Below are 24,951 nucleotides of genomic sequence, written 5' to 3'. Positions count from 1 at the left end.
TGGCATGATATGTACGGTATTTCGTGATATTTTAGCGTTGATCGAGCGGGCCAACGCATTATCCGTTAATGTGGATTATTTTTCGCCTCTTCACCGCATAGTTTTAATTCAATCAGCTTTTGTCATTGTATCAATTTTATTCACTGCACTGAGTATTTCCCAGCTAAGATGACTGTAAGGGTAATAATGCTTAGCCGACTAAAAATTATAGCACGTACACTGCTATAATGACACACTTATTTTATTGTGTTGAGTACATTTGGTACAATTCAGTTACACTTGGCAAAATGTACATCCTGAGTCCTGCCCAAACTGCTTTCATTATAGTTATGAACTTTGTGAAACATTTGCCTTGTTATTTTGAGGGTTTGTACGTCCAGTTTGGTTAATTTGAATGGAGATGGGCCAATCAGACAATTGTATAACACGATGAATTTGAAATAAAGCACTGGTATTTGGTTCCCTCCGCAACACATCCATAGTCACCGATAGCCACGGATTTGAGTGGTCTAAGTCTGGTCCCCCCCCCCCCCTCAACAATAATCACCGCTGCTAGCAGCAGAGAACATCCAACTAAAAAGGCTTGTATGAAAGTGGTACCCTCCTTTAAAGCAAATTCATAATTACAGCCACTTGCTGCGGAGTTTATCTGACTGAAAAGGAAGAAATTCTGGTAAACAGCATATTAAAAAAAAAGCGCCAGTTGGTTTATGGACTTTAACGACAAAGTCAGTTTCTGCAAAATTATATTGAAAATAAATACATTTAATGATTGGTTGCTATAACTGTTAAATGATTCTTGCTATGTTTCCAATAACAGGTACACGATTTTAGAATCGTGATTTATAGAGCGTACGTCCAACGACGCATAAAAAGTTGTCGGAGCACCAAATAAAGCGAGTTTTCGGAACATGCTATGCAACAGATATCTAATCAACTGTTTTACCACCGCTTTTGGGGAGTAACAGAGCGTCGGCCTCATTAATTTTTAGTTTATTTTCATATCAATTAATTATCATGTTAACTTTCTGGTCAACATCCGCCGGGGCGCGCCCCCGCGTGACGAAGTCCCCTGATAAAACATCCAATTTTATATGTTATCATATCTTTCGAACCCTATACTAACTAAATAAAATAGAAACGGTAATTTAATTGGTCTTTAATACCTACTTCTACATCCTCTCACTTAACTCACTTTCAGAAAACATTTGCTTTTGCCTTGAGGGTTTGTACGTCAAGTTTGTCTAATTTTGTATATAGAAATTTGTAAAAAGTACCCGATTCAGCCGCCGTTAACAAAACCCGACGACTGATTGCTTAATACAAAATGGATTTGGCAGAATGTACATTCTTAGAGTTGATCCTGCCCAAACTGCTTTCATAGTAACGAACTTTGTGAAACATTTCCTTCGATTTTTGGAGAGTTTGTACGTCCAGTTTGGTTAATTTTGTATGGAGAAATTCGTAAAAACGTAGATCCAGATTCAGCCGCACATGAGGGCTCTTTCATCAAAACCCAAAGGCCGATTGCTTAATACAAAACGTGTTTGGCAAAATGTACATCCTGAGTCCTGACCAAACTGCGTTCTAACAATTTTGTTGCTTTAGAACCTTGACCAATGGAATGTTCGTTTACAGCTTCAAAACAGCCATTGATGTTTCACTAAGTTCGTAATTGTGAAAGTATACTATTCTTAAACGGTATTTTCATGTACTCTTTTATAGGTTTAACTGGCAAAACCTATATATAAAAAGAATCAGTAAATGTATTCACTTTCTTTTTGAAAATGTTTCAACTTTTGCGTGTATACGTTCTGTGTGGGGGGAATTACATATGGACTGTACCAGCAATGGTACATGTACAGGGTTAAATGGAACAAATAAAGTTATTCACAACAATGGGTTGCTGTTTGATGCGTTTAAAAAATGCTGGAAAGTTGGGTAAGCCTACATGAGTGACTTAATTGTAACAAACACATCTGTAACAGACGCATGTATTTTTGTTTCTCATAAAGCCTTTTAAGGCTTTTTTATTTAACACGCGAAATTAACCCCCCATGTACAAAATGGTATATCCACAATGCCATTTAGCCCTCAAAGCGAGTCACTCTGGAATGTTAACTAGGGTGCGAGGTCGCCACCCACTTCAAACCTACAGGTGGCTCTGTGTGCAGCCTACGGCTTCCCCCTTAGACCAACAGGTGGCCCATATCAAAACCAGACAACCACACATGTATGTAAGGAGATATCGCTCGTGACTCCAGCCAATCAGACAACTCGTAAGAGGGAGTTCGGGCGGTCAGGGTTTTGTAGACTTGTAACCCGACGTCTGAAACGACACAACCGTGTTGAATTCCACAAGGATATCATGCCACTGGACCTTCTAATTTCAATCCAAGATGGCGCAGGTTACGGCTTTAATAGTATAGATTGTATTAAGTATTTGGGTTTATAGTTGTTTATGCAACCTTAGGTATAAGTCCCATCATGTTAACCGGTGGTCGCGATTCTCGTCTTGATGACTCATTGTCCCCAACCGCAGAACACTGGAATTCCACACGAAATCGGTGTTTAAAAGGCATACAATACTCGCGACTCAGCAGATTCTAAGTTTCGGTTTCCAGAGACGTACGGTGAAAACTCCAACTGCCGGGCTAGCAGCCGTGTGGCGTGGCCCTGATGACTTTGAACATCTGGCTGACTGAGCTGGGTCCTTGCCGATGTTTGAGCTTCGATGACCGGGCTATCAGCCGTGAGGCCGTAGCCCGGTGACTTCTAACTTTCTCCTGCTAACCATACTGAGTCCTTGCCGGTACACCGCCGAGTAACAACTCCAGTAGAACACCTCACGGATCCCATGACTGGACCATGGCAGCGACGAACCCCAACTTAGAGTTTCAACAGAGGTAAAACTTCTCCCCTATTTATAATTTCACGCATTCCATTACCACCGCCCTGCTATTTTCATGTATTTAATTCTCTTCATTGAACTTCAATTATTTTCTGCAGTTAAAACAGAAGTAAACAGTGAAGATTGTATCCTGCAGGGTCCTTTATTAAAGTGTCTATGTAACTTTTGTAGGACAAAAAACACAACGTCCACAGATTTACACTAAACTTACACAGTTTGAAGATAATGATAGTAGAAAGCTTCCCTGAAAATACTATGTGCTGAGGTGCTGTAGTTTGGGGAAAATGAGAAAAATAATTTTCGTCTCATGAGACGAAAATTATTTTAATCATTTACAAACGTATTTTCATGACATTGTTTTACTCATTTCTCAAAAACTACAGCACCTCAGTAAGTAAGATTTGAAGGAAAGCTTTCAACTATCATTATCTTCAAACCCTGTAAGTTTAATGTAAATCTATGGACATTTTGAAAAAGTACCCAAATCCTTTAAAGCCGGTCACAATTGTATTAAATTCCTCATTGTATGTAATAAATGTTCATTGAATTGAATTGAATTAATTCAACTTCCCCTTTATGCTTGTATATTTTGAAGCGCTGAGTATTAATTTCATTAAATGTCTTATATTTTGTTGTTCTAAACCTTGACTCCCATTCACATTTATTCAAGTGCGGTCTTTCCCTTAATAATTTCTGTTTAGTTGTTTATTTGGATCTGCGACTTCGTAACAGAAAATGGGGGCTTGTCCGGGAAATGACCGCTAGCTCCACTGAAATATTTCCACTTTGTGGTTGTTTGTTATAGTGTTATTTCTTTTTGGAAAACGTCCGAAAATGGCGGACGCCAAAACATCTAAATCGAGTTTCACTTCTGCTGAAGAATTTTTAAGCAGAGCTGATTTAAAAGTCCAAATTATTTATGAAATAACCAGTTGTTATTCAGTTGTGTGGCACAAACACTTGGAGTCAAGGTATTTGGACGAGAAAAAAAGAGCTTTTTAAATCGTACTGTTTGTAATGCCTTAATTCAACATGGTTTAATTGAGAGTGATGTAAGCATGACAGATCCAAACAAGCTCAAGCTGAAATCTTGCAATTGCAGTTGAAACTTAAAGACAAAGATACTGAACTAAAGGAAATAGAAATGGCTTCTGACAAAATACTAAAAGACAAAGAATTTGAACTTAGAGAAAGGGAAATGGCTCATGAGCTTAAACTAAAAGAGTTGGACCTCAAAGGCTCAGTTAACACGCCATATTCATCCAAGGCCCATAATAGGTTTTGACTTTGGGAAAAACATCAGACTTGTTCCAAAATTTGATGGCAAGGAAGTTACTCGATACTTCAGATCATTTGAAGATCTCGCAAAGAAATTAGAGTGGCCAAAGATTACATACATCGTACATACATATCATAATGAATAGGGTAGATGGCCTTAGCTTTCGAACCAAACCGGACCTTCTTCAGAGGCATAAAACAAGTACAGACAGATACATATCCATTTTATAGAAAAAGAGAAGGGAGAGGGATTAAGGGAAGGATCCAGAAAGAAGCGGGAAAATAAACAATCAAAGTTACTATTTCAGAAACAATTGGTGGCTATGAACCAATAGTAGTAAAGTGGCGAGGACAAAGGATGTTTAGTATGAAAGGATGGATTGCTGGACCATAAAAGTGGTAAATGCATTGTTCGATAACAATGCAGGGAAACATGAAAGGGTAGAATTAGAGAGCAAGTTGCAATGGTAAATTAAAAAAGAATAGCAAGATCAAAGGTAGGATGGTTTTAAAAATAGGTATGAGGGACCTGTGGAAAAAAGGAGGGGGGGGGGGGGTTACTTACATGAGATAGTTGTAGTTACAAATTTATGAGAACAACTTTAAAAAATTAATTTAAACTTTATTTACAGAATATATACAGCATATAAGTTCACAGGCAGAAGTGAAGTGGAGGGTAATGGGAAGTTATTTAACACCAGAGTTTATGTTTAGTCTAAAGGGTTTGACTGTCTTGAGTTGGTGAATCCAGTGTAATTCTCTATGCTTGCGGTGTGTGTCATCACCATTGGATCATTCCATGTCAGACCAACGCACTTTTTTACCTCATGTCTTCCGATTTTGATAAAAATTGCTGTGCTTGTAGGTCCTAATGAGCAATGAATGCACACCAATTTTCAGCCCGATCGGACTTTCCATGTGGTCAGGGCAGAAACCACTAAAATCTGACATTTTTAGGGTAAAATACCACCTTTTTGGTAAAAATATGTCATAACCATGTAAATTTTTATCACATATATGCAAATTTGGTATCAAATTGATGAGAATTGCATGCTCAAATCAATTCTTTCATCAAAAATAAATTTTCTTAATATGTTATCGTGACCTTTGACCCCGTTTTTGAAATAATGTATCATTCCAAAAATCAACGAAATAAAAATCATTTGATAGAGCATGTCATCCTCTATCAGAATCCACTAAGAAACAGTTGGGCTCTTCAAAATTTACAACTTTAAGACTATTTTTGTACAGTTGGTAGGTTACAAATTAGTCAATTTATACATGTACTTTACTTTATAAAAAATTAAAATAAAAAACGTTCCAAAGTTTACTAAAATTGTTATTGGTTTGGGTTTTTTTCATGTTGAGGGCTGATGTGGTCTAACCAGAATCATACTTTAAAATACCAGCAGTGACGCACCCAGGATTTAATTTGGGTTGTGGGTGGAGGGGGGTGGGGGGGGGGGGGGGAGGGCATTTTTCCGAAACAAAATTCTTTCCAAGATGGTAAACAAAAAATGTCACCATGCTGCAACTCTGACTTCATCGGAAGGTTAGCATGCCTTTTCGTGTGCTATACGGTTAAATGGAAATCGCACAGTTAGCACAAAATCTGCTGCTGAGCAGCTCTATTAAAATGGGCACTGAAGTCAGAGTTGCAGCATGGTGAACAAATTGTTCTTGAGGATTTCTCAGAAAGTTACTATGCATTAATTTGTTGTTCAAGATTCATCGCAGGGGGTTAAAGTAAGACTGCATAAGTTTGTGATCTACTGAAGAAAGGCAGACAGCTTCTCCATCTCAACCTTGATGTAATCTCTAACTGGGATCACTAATAATCACAGTGGTGCACCCGAAAGGGGGGGGGGGGGGGTGGGGGACGATGGGTCTGGGGGATTGATCCCAGCCCCTCCAAGGTATTCAATTTGTTTGTTTGATTTGTTTTGATTTTTTGTTTTACAATCTTCGAAAGAAATTTTTGGGGAAAATATGGCCCACCCCCAAAAAATAATAAATCCTGGGTGTGTCACTGCTGATAGTTTAAATTCTGATTCTGGTTTAAACCACATCAGCCCTCAACAAGAAACAAATCGCAAACCATGAACACTTTAAGTAACTTTAGAAACAGAAGAGTGAGGTTTGTTATGTAAAGTATATAAATTGACTAGTTTGTGACCTAACAACTGTACAAAAATGGTAATAAAATTGTAAATTTTGAAGAGCCCAGTTGTTTCTTGGTTGATTGTGATAGAGGAAAACATGTTCTATCAAGTGATTTTTATTTTGTTGATTTTTGGAATGATGCATTGTTTCACAAATTGGGTCAAAGGTCACGATAACATATTAAAGATCACGGTACTTGTACAAAAATAGTCATAAAGTTGTAAATTTTGAAGAGCCCAACTGTTTCTTAGTGGATTCTGATAGAAGAAGACATGCTCTATCAAGAGATTTTTTTTTTCATTGATTTTTGGAATGATACATTATTTCAAAAACTGGGTCAAAGGTCACGATAACATATTAAAGATTACAGTGACCTATATTTCAGAAAATTTATTTTTGACAAAAGAACTGATTTGAGCATGCAATTCTCATCATTTTGATACCAAATTTGCATATATGTGATAAAAATTGACATGGTTATGACATATTTTTACCAAAAAGGTGGTATTTTACCCTAAAAATGTCAGATTTTAGTGGTTTCTGCCCTGACCACATGGTAAGTCCGATCGGGCTAAAAATTGCTGTGCATTCATTGCTCATAAGGACCTACAATCACAGCAATTTTTATCAAAATCGGAAGACATGAGGTAAAAAAGTGTGCTGGTCTGACATGGAATGACCCCATTGCAAGCTTCAATCACCAGAAGTTCAACATCATTGACACTATGATTGGGGCTGTTGAAGTGGATAGAGACTGGGTACGGTTTCTTGGTCTTAGTGGAAGAGATATGATTTGCAAAGCGAAGACTAAGTTTGGTCTTAGTCTCTCCCACATATTGTAGCCCACATCTCTTACATGATATGACATAGACTACGTTAGACGTGCTACATTCGGAGTCGGTCTTAATGTTATATGAAGAGCCACTGGTATGACTCTTCACCTTAAGTGAGGGCTTAATGTACAGACACGTTTTGCATTTGGAACGTGTACATTTGTGACAGCCCAGTATATCTGTCGAGGGTTCTGTTCGGACTGTACCTGGGGGAAGTTTGGCCCTGACTAGGATGTCACTGAGGTTCTTAGAGCGGCGGAATGCAACCATGGGAACCTCGGGGATTGCTGAGTGTAACCTGTTGGAGGAGTGAAGGATAGTCATGTTATAGAAGAGTTTGTGGTAACACCATGTAATAACAATCTCTAAATGAGTTGGGGTGGTTCTGAAAAGAACCGTTGGATTAACTCGACGTTACGATCAGTATGCTTTGATCGTCTTCTGGAGAATGCTGGACTCTGATGCTGCATGCTGTTTAAGTACTGGGCGGCAGATCAGCGGTGATGCACGAAGGCGGGAAATAGAGGCGGGAAGTGAACTCGATGATGCGTGGTGAAACCTGTTGTGGAGCCTTGGGTGGTGTGTGGGGGGTGTGTGCTCACTGAACCGTGTCAGTAGGAACAAGCACAGGGTATAGATGACCCAAAGCAGTCTAATGGTTGGGGGCCTAGGGGGTGACCGTGGATATAGAAGATCCATTGATCGGGAGGAGGGGGAGCCCGATGTCGCTGATGTGGAAGCCGATGTCTTGGGGTATGGTGTCATGCTTGTGGATCTCGATGGCCTCTCTGATGCGTCTAGGGTGCCACGCCTGGATTGGAGCGATGATTTCTGCTGCTTCCCAGTTCACTCGGTGGTCAGTGATGTGGGAATGCTTGACGATGGCGGATTTATCCAAGTCCCCCCTCCTTCCGTGTGCTCGGTGTTCCTTAAGTCTAGTGGGAAGGTTACGCCCGGTTTCCCCGACATAAACCTTACCACATTCGCATGGAATGCGATAGACTGCGGCACGGGTGGAGGGGTCCTTCTTGTCCTTGTGCGATTGGAGAGAGCCATGGAGTTTCTTCGGGGCGAAGTGATACACCTTGATTCCTGCTTGCTTGAAGATGCGTTGGAAGGCGATGAGAGTGGGGGACCTAGGTATGGTAAACTAACTGTGGGTGTGTGTGTTTGACCTTGGGTATAGGAGACCCTTTGGTCAGGGGGGACGGGCTTGCTTGTCTTGACTTGCTTGGCGTTGTATCCATTCCGCTGTAGAGAAGTGGTGATGTGCTGCAACTCATGCTGGAGGCTATCCGGATCACAAATGGTATAAGCCCGTTGAACCAGCGCACTGTTGACTGACGACTTGATAGCTGGATGATGGAAAGACCGCTGATGTAGGTAACGGTCGGTGTGGCTGGGTTTCCGGTAAATGCTGTGGGGGAGGGTGCCGTCTTGGTTTCTTGTGATGAGAACATCCAGAAAGGGTAACTTTCCGGAATGTTCTTGCTCCATAGTGAACTTGATACTTGAGTGTTGTTGGTTGAGGTACTGCAGAAATTTATGGAGAGAGTCCTGACCGTGGGGCCACACGACAAAGGTGTCGCCCACGTAGCGGAGCCACAGGCTGGGTCGGAGGTCAGCGGATAGTCATGTTATTATTGAGGATTGAGGAAAGTTTCGGTAGTTTGGGGTGGAAGGTGGTGACCAAGGCAACTCTATTGGTAGGAGCTTTTTTGGCTCCCGTGTTGGTCAACAGAGTATGACGAGGTACGTTGAAAGCCCTGTTGATTGCAAGTTGGACCCTGCGTTCGCTGTGTCCCCTAGATACAAGGTGTTTCCTTAGCTCTGATGAGCGCCTCACGTACAGGGTATCTGTGGAACAGATACGTCTGATACGTAAGGCCTGACTGTAAGCAATTGCCTTCTTACAGTGACTGGGGTGACAACTGTTGGAGAGAAGGTACTGTGTCGATGGGTTTACTGTAAACATCCGTGACAATGCCATTAGGGGATTTGGTTATTGTAACATCTAGAAAATTAACACTGGTGAGAGAGTATTCGATAGTGAACTTTATGGTGGGTGAAATGAGTTTATATGATACATACATCATAGTTGTGTTATTTTCAGGGCGGGGGCATAGTCAATTGACTAATGCACCGGGCATAGTACATATACCAATGCCTTAATGGCTTACCTGCATTGCACGCTGACAGAGCTTAATGGGCCCAAACGACACTTCACTTGCCATTCCCTAAAGAGGTAAAAAAAAAGAACATTATGGTTTAATCCAAGAATTTGAAAATTATACATGTTTCTACAATAATAAAACTTCATAAAAGATGTTAAATTTGCATCAGTGACAAATACACTATTTTAGGTTTTAACCCATACATTGTGTACACCAATGTGTGTTGAACAAAATCATGTGAAACTAGAACAGCAAAGCTGCCATGGCAAGCTGCCGATCGCAAGATGGAACCAATGACTGACAGAAAAAAAACAGTCATTTCGGTCAAAGGGGTGGAGACATTCACAAATATAAAGTAATAACCATTGAAGATTTTCATTGTTTTAGCTCATTCAACTGGAAGTAGTGATAAACACTTTTTCATCTTTTCATACACGTATTATCTACTTGTTTTCATTTGGTTTTCATTGTTGTAGCTTAAATTCAACTGGAACAAAGTGATTAACTATTCAAATTTTATCTTTTCATATGAAGCTACGTGCAAGAATCAAAATTTGATTGAAGTTTCAAGTCGGAACATTCTTGCAATAAGGAGTTATGGTTATAACTCAAATGCACAATGGTTTATTGAACTGTACTGCTTATTATTCCAATGAAATTTAATGAAACAGATCTCGGTTAAAAGCTCGGTTTAAAAAAAACCAAGAAAAGTCATGTATAAAAACACAAAAAAATGCCCTGCAAGCCAGTCCGTTTCTTGACATTTGACTCGTATGTAGATGTTTGTAATTATGTATATTACCTATTTGGTGAAAAAGTCTGTCATGAGCCAATATCAGGCCAGTTTTCTTGGCATTAAATGAATGAGAATACTTATATTCCCTCTGAACTGAATGCCAGTCAAACACAGGTTACTCTTTAGCTTTCCCCAACACCCATTTCAATTCTTGGATGGGAAGAAGTAATTATGATATAGTGCCTTGCTCAATCACACAAGTGTCGTGACTGACCAGGCCTGGATTCAAACCCACATTCTGTAAATTACAGAACTTGAGTCCCCCGCCCTAGACCACAACACCCCACGGTGTAGCGCCGCCTGCGCCATGTGTACTGTACATGATCCATAATCTTTTAGAGAAAATTTGCAATGGCCAATCATATACCACTGAAGTTTACATTATCAGCAGGAAAGTATTTCATAAGAAACCATTGTTTCCCTTTAAAACAACTTTATATACACAAGTACAGTCCATAAAAACTTACCTTCATACTGACAGTTGATTTACTGGTTTGTGTTTCAGCTTCAATACTTATAGTTCCTCTTCGCTCTTTCCTATGAAAAACTGCAACTGTTGTACCTGCGGCAGATAGTCCAGTGTCTGACAACTCAGCTGTATTACTTTTCCTTATATGTACAATTTGTTGCTGACTGAATGAGGGCTTTGGAGAGTTTGAATCATCTGAATCTCGACAGTACACAACACCACTTTGAGATACTGTAATGCTTGGAGCACAGCCCATATCGGAAACAGACTAGAATAAAAAGGGCATCCCTTACTAATATATCAAACAAACCATATCAATCCATGGACTTGCATGCATGGCTAAAATGATACAGAGGAAGTTTCCACAGGGACAGTTTGTTTTAACACCGTCCTTGACAATCTTATCCCCAGGTTCACCTCCATAAGTAAGCTACAGTGTAGCTGATTGTTTCTGTTCGTTCATCCACGTGGAACCTCATTTATAATATTGTAGAGCTTAACCAGCAATCAGAAATAGCTGTTGAGAATACAGTGACACAAACTGTCTTTAAAATTCTCACGATAAGCTGTGTTCACAGGCATCTGAAAATGACAAAAAGTTACAGAAAACCAGCATTATCATTTTATAAATAGAACAACTTTAAACATTAAACAAATACTTTAGCAGATCATGTTAATATGTCAACACTGTCAAAAACTACTTGTACATTGTACTTCATGAAAAACATCAATCATTATGGCAACATCAGTGTTTTTAAACAATTTGGTTGTATGTTCACACTAGCAAATCATAAGTTTCAAGTCATAAAACTAGAGAGTTTGTCTTGATCATTGACACAAACTCTTGGTGTTCGTAAACAGCTGACAGAAATATGTTTGCAATTACAGAATTACAGTACAAATACACCCTTTATTGATAAAGAAATTTGTACTCAATTGTGCTCAATATTGAGTTTATTAATGTAAAAGATATGCTTTAATTTCAGCAAAAAAAAACAAATAAAAATAATAATAATAATAACACCAGATCATTTCACCATTGCATGATCAAGGATGGAACGAACCCACAATGTAGGATCTGCGGAAAATATGAAGAAACTGTAGACCACATTGTCCTAAGTTGGCGAAGACGGAATATATTCATAGACACAATAACTTATAAGGCAGCAGTCAAGTCTAATAGCACTAGAAATACTACATTAGACCATGGAGGAAGGAAGAGAAGGAGCTCGAACGAAGGGACTTGCCATGTATATCAATAGAATCACTTCGCTTATTCTGAATACCTTTACTGATTCGTAAACCAGTTCGCTTATTCGTTACAGTTTCACTTATACACGGATGCTTGTTGATGTAGAATTGTAATTGAAATTACACTCAACATTACATCACTCAATGTTTCACCACAAGAGACATGAATGATAGTACCATTTAAATTTGTCACTAATACAAAAAAGTGAATGAATGAATTTGTGTACTCAGAATCACTTCGCTGATTTGGAATCAGTTCGCTTAGTCTGAATTACGTTGTTTATTCGGAAATCCTTCGCTTACTCTTAATCATTGTTGTCATTTTATAACCATTTCGCCTTAGTAACAATTTCGCTCATCTTTCGTTCGTAACCATTACGCTTATTGTTAAAGATTGTGAAAATTGTTAACTAATAATATTAATAAAAAAACAGTATTTATATACACCAAATTGGTGGGGTTTTGTGCGCCGTTTTAACTGTTGCTATGGGCAGCGCGCGCGTACAATACAAGCGCGTACAGTACAGTGGCTGCGCGCGCCTATAGCCTCATTTTGGGTAAGAATTATGACGTCTTGCATAAATATTAAGAGAGGCGTATATGGGACGGGATCATGGAGAGCGGAGGCAGGCTTTAGAGCATGTGGGACGGGGAGAGGGCAGGGGGGGGGGCGGGGGAACTGTGCCTTTTATTTAATAATTTAATAATAATAACATGCATTTTTATAGCGCTTAATACCAGGTTTCTAAGCGCTGAACAAGAAGTGTATGGTAACAAAAAATGACAATTAAAAGTGGGATGAAATCGCAGAACTGAACAGGCTAGATGGATTTAAATAAGTGTGTTTTTAGAGCGGTTTTAAATGAGTCCAGTTTATGGGACGAGATCATGGAGAACGGAGGCAGGCTTAAGAGCACGGGGGACGAGGAGAGTAAAGGGGAAGGGGGCGGGGAATAGGCACCTTTTATTTAACTGTTGCTATGGGACGGGATCATGGAGAATGGAGTCAGACATTAGAGCACGTGGGACGGGGAGAGCAAGTAGGGAAACGGGGGAACGGCACCTTTTATTTAACTGGGACGGGGAGAGGAAGGGGTAGGGGGACGGGGGAACGGCACCTTTTATTTAACTGTTGCTATGGGACGGGATCATGGAGAATCATTTTCTTTCATTAGAGCACGTGGGACGGGGAGAGGAAGGGGTAGGGGGAACGGCACCTTTATAGCACGTGGGACGGAGGGAGGGGCAGTGGGACGGAGAAACGGCACCTTTTTTTTAACTGTTGCTATGGGACGGGATCATGGAGAACGGAGGCAGGCTTTAGAGCACGCGGGACGGGGAGAGGGAAGGGGACGGGGGAACGGCACCTTCTATTAAACTTTTGCTACAGGACGGGATCATGGAGATCGGAGGCTGGCTTTAGAGCACTTGGGACAGGGAGAGGCAGGGGGACGGGGGAACGGCACCTATCACGCAGCTCCATTTTTTCAGGACACATGCATCCGTCCTCAAGCAAACTGAATAGAACACGCCTTACATTAAAAGTTTACACATGGGGACATTCATTTTTATTTTAACACTCGCGACATCTACACCCCCTCCCCCCTCCACAAACACACAATTTTTTTGGTAGTAAAACATGCCTTCAAAGTTTACGCATTATTGACATTCATTGCACATGACAAAGTATTTTTAAGCTTTGGTTAACAAATTAATTCGACTGACAAATAACACAAAATGGAAAAATAAATAAAAACCAGGACGCAGGCCGAAAACAAAATTATGGGGCTGGGGAAATATGGCGCATGCGGTTAGTGGTACGAGTGCGGATGATTTGTGTGCACAGTAGTCGTACGATGTGACAGTGTGTATACGGGTGGGTCATGCGGTGTGATTGCACGCACCACGCAGAGGGTATACGGATGGGTTTACAGCGTCGTCTTTTGGAGCGAATAATGCGACTGCCTTGAGCAAGGCTAGTTGCCTAAGTCAACACATGCGCTCACACGCAGTGCGTACATCTTCAACCATTTGAAGGCTGCACTTTATAAGGAAGAAGAAGAAGAAGAAAACCAGCTCATTCAAATCTTTTGAATGTATGGACGTCACAATGTCAAAGAAAACTTCCAGCATAAGGATGTTAAACATTTACCGTCACCTAAATCATCCAAGAACAGGTCGACTCCCGGTATGTTTTTAGAGGAATTTTCTACACTTCTAGAGTCAACTGTTCCTGTACCGGGAGAGGTTGTACTAATTGGTGACTTCAACTTACATGTCAACTCACCTGAAGATAGCTACGGTAAGAACCTTCTACATCTTACAGAAATCGCTGGGTTCCAGCAACACATCATGGCTGCCACTCACCGCTCCGGTCACACACTTGACTTGATGTTTTCACGCATAGGGTCAACCGTGAATTCTGATCCAAACGTTACCCAAGGTCTTCCATCTGATCATTATGCCCTGGGCTGTTACCTTAACTTTCAACGTCCAGCCCCTCTTTTGAGAACACTGCGGTATAGAAAGCTGCGGGAAATTGACCTTGATAGCTTCAAGAGTGACATTGAGTCATCTGTACTACTCTCTCAACCTGCTGTCGATCTCGTCAAATTAACCGACCAGTTTGATGCAGTTCTGCAAGAGCTCTTAGATAAGCACGCGCCAGAGGTGAGCAAATCTATCATCATCACACCCAATTGTTCCTGGTACTCTGACGAGCTTCGCGCCCTGAAACAACTGAAACGACGCGCTGAGCGCCGTTATAGGAACTTTGGCCTAGAGGTTGCCCGACAGATTTATGCTGAGCATTGCAAGGAATACAAACGGTGCCTTGAGACATCTATACGTGACTATCATATTTCCTGTATTGTAAATAGCAGCACGAAGGAGCTATTTCAGATTGTTACCTCATTGAGTGCTCCTGACGAGAGGATGAAGTTACCTTCTCACCGTTCCACAAATGCTCTTGCCAATGATTTTGCAGATTACTTTGTGGAAAAAGTTTGCACACTCAGAAGTGAACTGGACTCCACAAGTCTCCCAGGTCTGCAATTACATTCACAACAGCAATGCGCATCCTTGTTCTCCACATTCGATGAAGTGTCTGCCGATACAGTTCAGAAAATGACAATGAACTCGCCCTCAAAAAGCTGTCCACTCGATCCTATCCCTACCACACTCCTCAAAAAGTGCATGGACGGTTTGTTGCCAGTTATGGTTCAGATAATCAACTCATCACTTTCAACTGGGGTTGTTCCACTGAGCTTCAAATCAAAACGGATAATCTACAAAACTCTCATTCTTACCTTCAAAGCACTCCACAACCTTGCCCCTTCGTACATACAGGACCTCGTTCATCCTCATCAACCCACACACCCCCTTCATCCGCATCCCTTAGCCTCTTGGAACAACCCTCACCTCCTCGGACATCAACCTATGGTGGCAGAGCCTTCAGTATCGCTGCCCCCTCCTTATGAAATAAGCTTCCATCACATCTTCTGTTCATGTATTGACATTTTTAAGCGTCATCTGAAGACATACCTTTTTAGGCAATATTATTTTAATTAATTGTATATTGTTTCCTTTTTAACTGTTTTTGCAGAGTTGTTTCTAATTTTTCACTGGCTGGTCCAGATTTGGGGTTTTTCTTAAACTGCCTTGTAGTATTTTTTGTAATTGTCATTTTAAATTCTTCGGAAACCCTCTGTGTAACGTTGTATTTTGGAAATTGCTTTTTACTTTTGTATCTAGCGCTCCGAGGCCTTTTTGGCAATTTGGCGGTTTATAAATATATTTTTATTATTATTATTAGCTGTTCCGAACTTCAGTCGGAACAGCTATTGTAATCGTCGATATTTTATTATTTTTTTATTATTATTATATTACTATTCTTTCTTTCCTCAAAATCGTATTGACTTAACACTTGACTTTTAAAATTGTCAAATTTCAAATTCTAATTATGACAAAGTGACAAATCATATATCATATGAAAGTTTATGGCCTTACTTAATTTTTAGATTTAATTAGATTAAAATTCTTAATTAATTATCCAAGTTACAGCCGTGTGAATATTTAATTAGGCAATATTGTTCCCATCATATCTCAAGAATTAAACATCCAATCCAAATTTTTTTTCCGGTTATGGACTTGTCTGGAAGTGTAGATAAGACTTCCAGCCTAACGCTTTCAGTCACGTCATCATGACGTCATACGTTTGCACGTTTTATTTTCAGTGTACAAAACATATGGAGCTAAAAGTGGAAACGTTTTACAGGTCAAAAACACAATAATTGACAATAACTTCAAAATAATTTATCTGTTCGTTTTCAAAATTTCATATTCTGTGTTGAAAAATTTGCTGATTCTAATAAGAGATGTTTCAGTATATTAAAATCAGTCAAAGTACATCAATAATTAATGATTAATTAAAAATCTTGGCTTCATGGGTACAACGTGATATGCATTGATCATTGCATTCATACATCCAGGCATGAGAATGGGTGATGATAAAAAAACAGGAAAAAATTCAGTTGATTGGAAATGTCAATATTCCATTATTTTTGTGTGCAAAGCACACAATACAAGCGCGCAGCGCGAAGTCCCTTACGGCCGGGGTCTCTGATGAATTTCTGACACCTATTTTACAGGTAGAAGTGAGCTACTTTTGTGTGATTTTTCCTTTTTTTTTTTTTTAATAATAGGTTTAAGGGAAAATAAGGAATGTAAAGCTCAAACAGTTCAACAAATTTTTGGTTCGCCTGCGATTTTGTTACAATTCCGGAAAAAGAAAGGGGAAAAAAATAATAGTAATAATATTTTTATTTTTTTGACGATCTTATCCCTTATTTCTGCCCTTGAAAATGCTTTTTTTCTCACCAACAACCATGTTTATAGGTTCTTGATTTAAAATTCGGTTGTGTAAAAGAAATTCTTGTGCAATTAAATGTTTGTGATTTTAACGATCCGTCGGCGACGCACATTTTAAAATATATAATAGGCCTATATATTTGGCGAGAGCGATGTGTTTTTGTGAAAGAGGTTGTTATTCAGCATAGGGTATAACTGGAACGAGGTTGAGGTTAGACCCCAACATAGAAATAGAACCATTGAAGAAAGCGCGTCATCCGGACGTACAGTGTGTTCGCTGGTTTCCAATATATCTTTTGCTGGTTGTGAGGCAATAACAGGTACAAGTTTACCATGGCCTGCCGGCGATCTCAGATTCGTGCCGCGCCGCTCATTGGTTCGTATGCAAACCTGCACGTACACAGTACACAGTACACAGTACACTATGGTGCAAACACGTGCATTGTTTTTTCAGTAGACTTTCAAAAGTCTCCACACGTGTTATCTTTGCTGCAGCAGCAAGCGCATTACACGCAAACATTATTGAACCGTACCACTATAAACGAAGCAAGGAATGAGGCAAGTTTATACATCTGTCGCTGCTGCTGCATGCATGCGCGATGCCAGGACGACAACAAGCCGTAAATTGGGCCATCTGCTGGACGGCAATTTATTGTTTAGGTGCCGGTATTTCATGAACGACGTGTGGGGATCCGCGATAATAACAATTACAAAGGTAAACTTACATTGTCTGACTAGAGAAGAGGGATTAGAGAAATCCAAATGTATACCCCCAAAAACCTACCCCCCGAATTTTATAGCAAATTCACATCAAACTCGGAGACCACAATTTTGAAAGGAAAAAAACCGGAATTCCGGTTTAAACCGGAAGATTCTCATGCCTGTACATCTTCCCAATGGTTAGTGCAATACACAATGGGAGACTTTCTGGGACGATAGAGGGCAGCAGACTTACCGGGTAAATCCATTGTTCTCAGAATTATGCGCATGTTCAGAACTACGTGAACAATGCAATTACCCGGTAAGTCTGCTGCCGCCTAGCGTTGGAAAGTCTCCTATTGGGTTTTTGTAGAAGTCATTGGATTGGGGTAAGTTACATACCATCTGGTACCTTATGAAATTTATTTGACCTCTACTTCCGGGTCAACCGGAAGTAGGACCATATCTCAAGAGTTACACAACATATTTATCTTTTTTCTTCAGTTATAGACTCCCTAGGCATTAAATTTTGTTGGGGAAAATCCGTGACCCCATTTTGACCTCTTTTTCCGGGTCTACCGGAAGTCGGACCATTTCTCAAGAACTACATAACCGATTTTCAAACTTCTTTCAGTTATAGACTACTTAGGCATTAAATATTAACTTTGAAAACTAAGACCCCCATTCTGACCTTTATTTCTGGGTCAACCGGAAGTTGGACCTTATCTCAAGACCAACACAACCGATTTTCATTCTTTTTTTCAGTTATGGGCTCCTTTGGCATTGGACAATCGCATCGGGTTGGTATGGGCCCCATGTTGACCTTTATTTCCGGGTCAACCGAAAGTGGGACCTTATTTCAAGAACTACACAGCAGATTTTCAAACTTTTTTCAGTTATGGACTCTTTGGGCATTGAAAATCAAGCATGGCTTTCCGTGACCCAGTATTGACCTTTACTTCCGGGTTAACCGGAAGTGGGATCCTATCTCAAGAACTACACAATCAATTTTTGAACTACACAATCAATTTTTGAACTTGTGTTAAATTTATTCAGCACAATGGCCATGGCGCCATGTTGACCTTTAATTTTTGTGTTAAAGCTCCTTTTGATTTAGTATCAGATACAAGACCAGGTAATCACATGTCATAGAGTAGTAATGTGTGTGTTTTTTGTAGCATAGAGAACTTTTATTAACAAAACATTTGGGAACAGCTGTGTGATTGTTTACAATCACTATCTTTATTATTATTATTACAACATTTTCCAAACTTTTTTCAATTATGGACTCCTTGGTCATTTTAACACATAATCCACGCCAAAGAACACGGAACAGCTTTGTGTTTGTTCACAAACACCTAATGGGCAATTCCACGCAAGTGCGACACGAGGGTCAAAATTTCAAAATGCTTTTTGCTCAAACATCTTTTGCAAAATTGATATAGAGTATATTTTGAAGTTTCTAGAAATGAAAAAAAAAATTCCAGTGCCACCCCGGTAAAATGGGTGTTCCGCATAAAATTTTACGTAAAATTTTATATAAAGTACAAAACCAGGCGCCACACAGTTTGTCTTTAATTTAAATTTGTATTGGCTGCGCTGGTGTGATAATTACACGTACAATGTCAATGTCAATATGACATGAACTTGATGTGGATTCTATCTTCAAATCAAATTAAAAAATCAAATCAAAAGTTCAATATAAACACAGACACAGTTACAGTACAACTTGGTTTTATCCCTTATCCTTGGGCTGGGGCCGGCCCCGGGGAGCTTTATGCCCTATGTTGTACCTCTTTCTTAAAAAAATACAAGTTGTATTGTAATTTTAAAAATTAAGTTTGGCCTTGTTTGGCCTTGTGTTTTGCTGTCGTTTGCAAATTCTTTAGAGTGAAACACAGTGTTTGTTAATTTTTTACAAAAGTTTAACTTCAAGGCCGTTATTTTTTGTTCATAGGGTTGGTGTCTGGATCCAGCAGTGATTGGACATGATAGATTATAAGATGGCCACTTTGCAGATGTTGTTGAACCGGGCATGGACTGACTCGCCTCCCCTTTCGCCGTGGAAACCAAGCCCTACTTTCCACCGTGGGATCCAAGGTATATGTTTTTTTGGCCATGCAAAAATAAAAAAGAACACTATTCATATAATATTATTTTTTATATCTTTATAAATATTAACCATTGTTGACGAACCAATTTTTTCAATATAAACTCAACCTTTTTAGCTCTCTGCTTTTTTCCAGCTGATACCTAAATTGGCCTTCATTGACAAGAGGCTACCATCAGGAATATGGATTATCTGTTGAGGGTTCATCTTCTGTAAGAGGTTCTAATGAGCACAAGACTGGCTTTGATGTATATATGTAGTTTGACTATGTCAGTCAACTGTGCCTCAACCACCCCTCCACTCGCAATACGTCTGGCCTTTAATGAGAGCATGAGTACGCCATCAGTTTGCAGACTCGGGATGCATTGTCACTAGTAGCGGCATTTAAACCAAAGAATTACGATTGCTTTTAGGCCCTTTACGTTTCGACTAGTCACCCCTCAAATAGTCGCGACTATGGCACTAGTCGCGACTAATGTCTAATTCTCAAGATGCATTGTGACAATGTGTGCCAGAAGCGCAATATATAGTAAAATTCAAGCTGAAAGAATTCAAGGATTGTGTCACTGATGTCTGAATGTGTTTTGTAAGTAAATTGAGTTGTTGCAAATCGTCATGAGAGACACAGTTGGTTCACCAAATAGGTAGTGGCGACCCCTTTTGAAGTAGTCGCAACTAAACTGCCCACAAAAAGTAAGGAATTTTTTTTCAATCCAGTATATTTGTTATTATTTAATACTCTCTTTGTATATGGTATATATCAATGCAAAGCTGAACTGTTCCTCTTTAAAATGAAACCACAGTTGCAATGATTACATGTGGCTGGACTTGACCACGTTAATGAGAATGAGACAAAGTCACAAATCAAATGTGCCAAAATTAGCAATTTTGTGTTACTGTGTGAACAATTAAATTGACACTGTAATTCAGGCCAAATTGCTTTAACAATGGGGTCTAAGACTGGAGGCATTGGCACACTTGTGTGTTTGGGGTGGTACCATTGCAGGTGCAATTTTTCTTGTTTGAATGACTATTTTTTATTCGTACTTGCCTTGTGTTTTTTAAGATGCAACGTTTAGAGTACATTTCAATTGTTTTTTAAAGTGAAAATTTGTGATGAAAAATTTACCCTTAAAGCCATTGGACCCTTTCGGTTCAGAGAAAAGAAAAAAAAGTTCACAGATTTACAAATAACTTACAGGGTTTACAGAAGGCAATGGTGAAAGACTTCTCTTGAAATATTATTCCATGAAATGCTTTACTTTTTGAGAAAACAGCAAAACAGCAAAACAATATAAACTAGATATAGTGTTTGTACAAACAAACACTAGGTGTTCGGCTATTGTTGGGTCAGTGTTTGAATCAATGAAAAAGTGTTGTTAATAGCTCGTCAAATTGCAAAGAAATCAAAACCAAACAGTTTTCTCGATGTGAAATAATTTTATGGTAAAGCATCAAAAAGACTACATTTCAACCTAAAAGCCTTTAAATAATGCCTTTTCAAAGCCTTTTACAGGCACTTCCAGTTTAAAAAGGTCAAAGGTCAAGAGAAGGTCACCAACATACCAATTCTTTTGAAGTACGTGAGGCCCTTTCATATGATGTATAGATTGTCAAAATAGCTTTTGTGGTCGAGGAAATGTGAACTGATGAATAATGGCGACTGGAGAAGAGACTAACTAACCGGAAGAAATGTTTGTTGAAAACGCCTTGAAAACAGACTACGTACGTAAAGCCCTTTCATATGATGTAGATTGTCAAAATAGCTTTTGTGGTTGAGGGCATAGGAACTTATGCATAATGACGACTGGAGAAAAGACTAACTAACCGGAAGGGAAATGTTTGTTGAAAACGCCTTGAAAACAGACTACGTACTTAAAGCCCTTTCATATGATGTATAGATTGTCTAAATAACTTTTGTGGTTGGAGCCTTATGCATAATGACGACTGAAGAAGAGACTAACTAACCGGAAAAGAAATGTTGGTTGGAAACGCCTTGAAAATAGACTAAAAACGAAGCTATTTATAGGAGAAGAAAAAATTAAATAAAAAAATAAATAATACAAAATTTGGTCGCCAATTGGTCTCCCATCCAAGTACTGACCAAGCCAGATTTTGCATAACTTCAGTGATCGGACGGGAACCGGTGTTATCAACGCAGTACGGTCGTAGATAATGTACAATAAATTCGATTTGAACTAGAAGAAAAGGTCACAAGGTTAAACGCCTTAAACGAAGACTATTCTACATGAAGCTTTTTCGCGCTCTATGGATGATCACTGGAGCGTGACTCTCCCGCACAGCTAATACACTACACGTTGTGTGTATGCCCAAGTGTAATGTTTATGCACATACCAACAGGGGATTTACGTTGTTCTTTAGACGTGAATTTTGAAATTTTCAACCTCTCTTTTGAGCCGGAAGACAAAATCAAAATGGGGTCATGTCTGTGAGGCGTTTACAGAGTTTTAAATGCCCTTTACGATGATGTATTGATTGTAAAAATCCCTCATGTAAATCAAAAGTTATGATTTTTTGAAATAATAAACTTTGAATTAGTGTATCTCGTCAACTGATGACGTCATCGTGACGTAACAACTTTTGCATCATCTACTGGTTATTGTCTACCTGTGTGCAAAGTTTCAACTTAATGCGAGTTTCGCATCTATGCTTTTTCTTGCGGACAATCGACAGCGAGAAGAATAAGAAAAACCAAAAAAAAAACCGAAAAAAAAAACGAACAAAAACAATGAGTTGTTCGGGCTGTTGCCCGAACACCTAATTCTCGTTAACGAGAATTACAGATTTATTTTAAACACATGTCATGACACGGCGAAATGCGGAAACAAGGGTGGGTTTTCCTGTTGTTTTCTCCCGTCTCCGATGACCGATTGAGCCTAAATTTTCACAGGTTTGTTATTTGATATAGAAGTTGTGGTACACGAAGTGTGGGCCTTGGACAACACTGTTTACCGAAAGGGTCCAGTGGCTTGGTTTTCTTCACTTAGTCTTAAAGGCAGTGGACACTACTCAAAATAGTTATTAGCATAAATCCTTTCTTGGTGACAAGTAATGGGGAGAGGTTGATGGTATAAAACATTGTGAGAAAGGCTCCCTCTGAAGTGACATAGTTTTCGAGAAAGAAGTAATTTTCCACGAATTTCATTTCGAGACCTCAAATTTAGAACTTGAGTCTCGAAATCAACCATATAAATGCACACAACTTCGTGTGACAAGGGTGTTTTTTTCTTTCATTATTATCTCGCAAGTTCGTTGACCGATTGAGCCCAAATCTTCAAAGGTTTGTTATTTCATGTATATGTTGAGATCCACCAACTGTGAAGGCTAGTCTTTGACAATTACCAATAGTGTCCACTGGTTTTAAAGACAATATTTAAAAAAGGTTTATAAAACTAGAGTTTTTTTGTATTCAATGCATTGTATTAATTTTGTTTTTTACCCATACACCGATGTGTGTTAGCACTGTATACTCAGTACTTTCCCGAGTCCGGTGAAAAAATATCACAGGCATGTTACTCGGGTGGGACTCGAACCCACGACCCTTGCAATTCTAGAGCAGTGTCTTACCAACTAGACTACCGAGGTTGCCGGGTAGCTAGAGGCAGTTTGAATCCTATGTTTTGGCAGCGGGTACAGCTACGATATATGTTAAATTTGCATCGGGGATATAGAATATTATTTTTATTTTTTTACCGTTTAGCACTGTATACTCGCAGTACTTTCCCGAGTCCTGTGAAAAAATATCACAGGCATGTTACTCGGGTGGGATTCGAACACACGACCCTTGCAATTCTAGAGCAATTCTAAAAAAAAACAAAGTTAATATTCTTTATCCCCGATGCTAATTTTACATAATTCAGCTATCCTTGGCCACACAAGTGGTGCTAGAGTCACGGGGGAGCCTTATATTTTTAATAGTTTCTATTAGGCCCTATCATGCTAATTCAAGGGGAAAAGTTTCCGTATGGCGCCACCACTTTTTCATTCGATATGAAATAATATATTATTTACCTCAATGAGATATCCCTTTTTGTAAAAATGAGTGAAAAAGTGGTGGCGCCATACGGAAAGTTATCCATTCAAGGATCACCTACTTAAAATTGAGTTGGCTGATCTACATACAATTACAAAAACATGTAACACAAATTTATGTGAACCGACTCCTTGAGGTCATTGCATTACGCGACAGGACATACCAAACCAAATGGCATTGCATTGTGTCATTGTGTTGACAAGTCGACAAGTCAACAATAATGATAAAAATTAGCATTTAAACTTACAATTTGGCGTAATTTGGAGAGGTCATTTCTTCATATAGTCACATAGTAATAATTACGTAGCCATGGACCATGAAATGGTTGGCGATGCTCTGAAATCTGAAGCAAAAAGGGATCAATCATTACATCCAGAAGTGGACTTTCCTGAGTACACCACCAGCGTAGTACAATACATGTACAGCATGTAATGCAGATGATGTATGGACCCGATTATGTAGATGAGGTAAACAAACGTCAAGCGAAGCGCACCGCAGTTCTTGCACTGCCTTGAGTTACACACGGCTAGGCTAGGCTAGGCTGCAGACCGTATAAGTATCGTAGGCCCTGTTTCCGAGGTATCCCTAAAATCGTGGCAAATCTGTTACCTCTCTGTGCGCAATGTAAACAGTCCCTAGATACAATTGTGTGGTTTTATTTGCCAAGCAAAGAGTCTCCTTTTGTCCTTTCCCTTGACCAAAACTTAGAAACACGTTAGGGCTCCACTGGTTATTTGCATCTTGTAAATGCAAAAAGTTTGGTATTTTAGGCCATACATTTCTACATTACAACAATATCATAATGTTGAGACCATATAAAAAATATTTGCCCACCGAAAAAGTTTCATCAAACACTGTTTCAATTCACAACTTCATGGTGATCCAGAATGCATTCTGGAAAAAAATACGGAGGCTTAAAGAAGCCATGTGCCTTATACCATTTTCTAATATTATTTTTGGAGATTTTTATTTTTTAACCCTCATATCAATATTATATTATATTAAAATTTAAACATTAGCTTGTTGATTCAATTATCATTGTTATTTGTACGCTTTATTTTTAATATTAATTATATAAAAAAAAAAATCAGATTTGAAAGCCAGTAGTTATTCACACTTTTTATTATTTATTATTATTATATTTTTTTTTGCAAGTTACCATGGTAATTTTTAAAATGTAATTTAAAAATATTTTGAATAAAATGAAGACAACTGCTGGCCATAGAGCTAGAGTCATACACAGAATCTCAAAGAACACTTGCAGTCACTGCAGATGTTTCTCCCATGTATGGCTTCACCAGGAAACCATACTTTCTCGTTTGCCGTGAAAACAGGAAAAACTCA

At 39.1% G+C, this 24,951-nt stretch overlaps 1 protein-coding gene across 2 annotated transcripts in view; it reads right to left on the bottom strand.

Moving 5' to 3' along the window:
• LOC117295510 (high affinity cAMP-specific and IBMX-insensitive 3',5'-cyclic phosphodiesterase 8B-like) overlaps positions 1–24,079 on the bottom strand; it is a 186,790-nt gene extending 162,711 nt beyond the window's left edge. For both annotated transcript variants that reach the window (XM_033778196.1, XM_033778197.1), the window contains exons 1-3: positions 23,855–24,079; positions 10,623–11,206; positions 9,366–9,422 (exon numbers count right to left, since the gene is read on the bottom strand). In XM_033778196.1, coding sequence (XP_033634087.1) covers positions 9,366–9,422; positions 10,623–10,880 — 315 coding nt within the window. In that variant the 5' untranslated portion in view covers positions 10,881–11,206; positions 23,855–24,079. The remainder of the gene's footprint in view (positions 1–9,365; positions 9,423–10,622; positions 11,207–23,854) is intronic.
• Positions 24,080–24,951: the final 872 nt, after the last annotated feature.

Source organism: Asterias rubens, chromosome 10 (genome assembly GCF_902459465.1).
Source record: "Asterias rubens chromosome 10, eAstRub1.3, whole genome shotgun sequence".
Taxonomy (NCBI): domain Eukaryota; kingdom Metazoa; phylum Echinodermata; class Asteroidea; order Forcipulatida; family Asteriidae; genus Asterias; species Asterias rubens.
The sequence above is the reverse complement of the archived record's forward strand: the minus strand, read 5'-3'. Positions and strand labels throughout refer to the sequence as shown.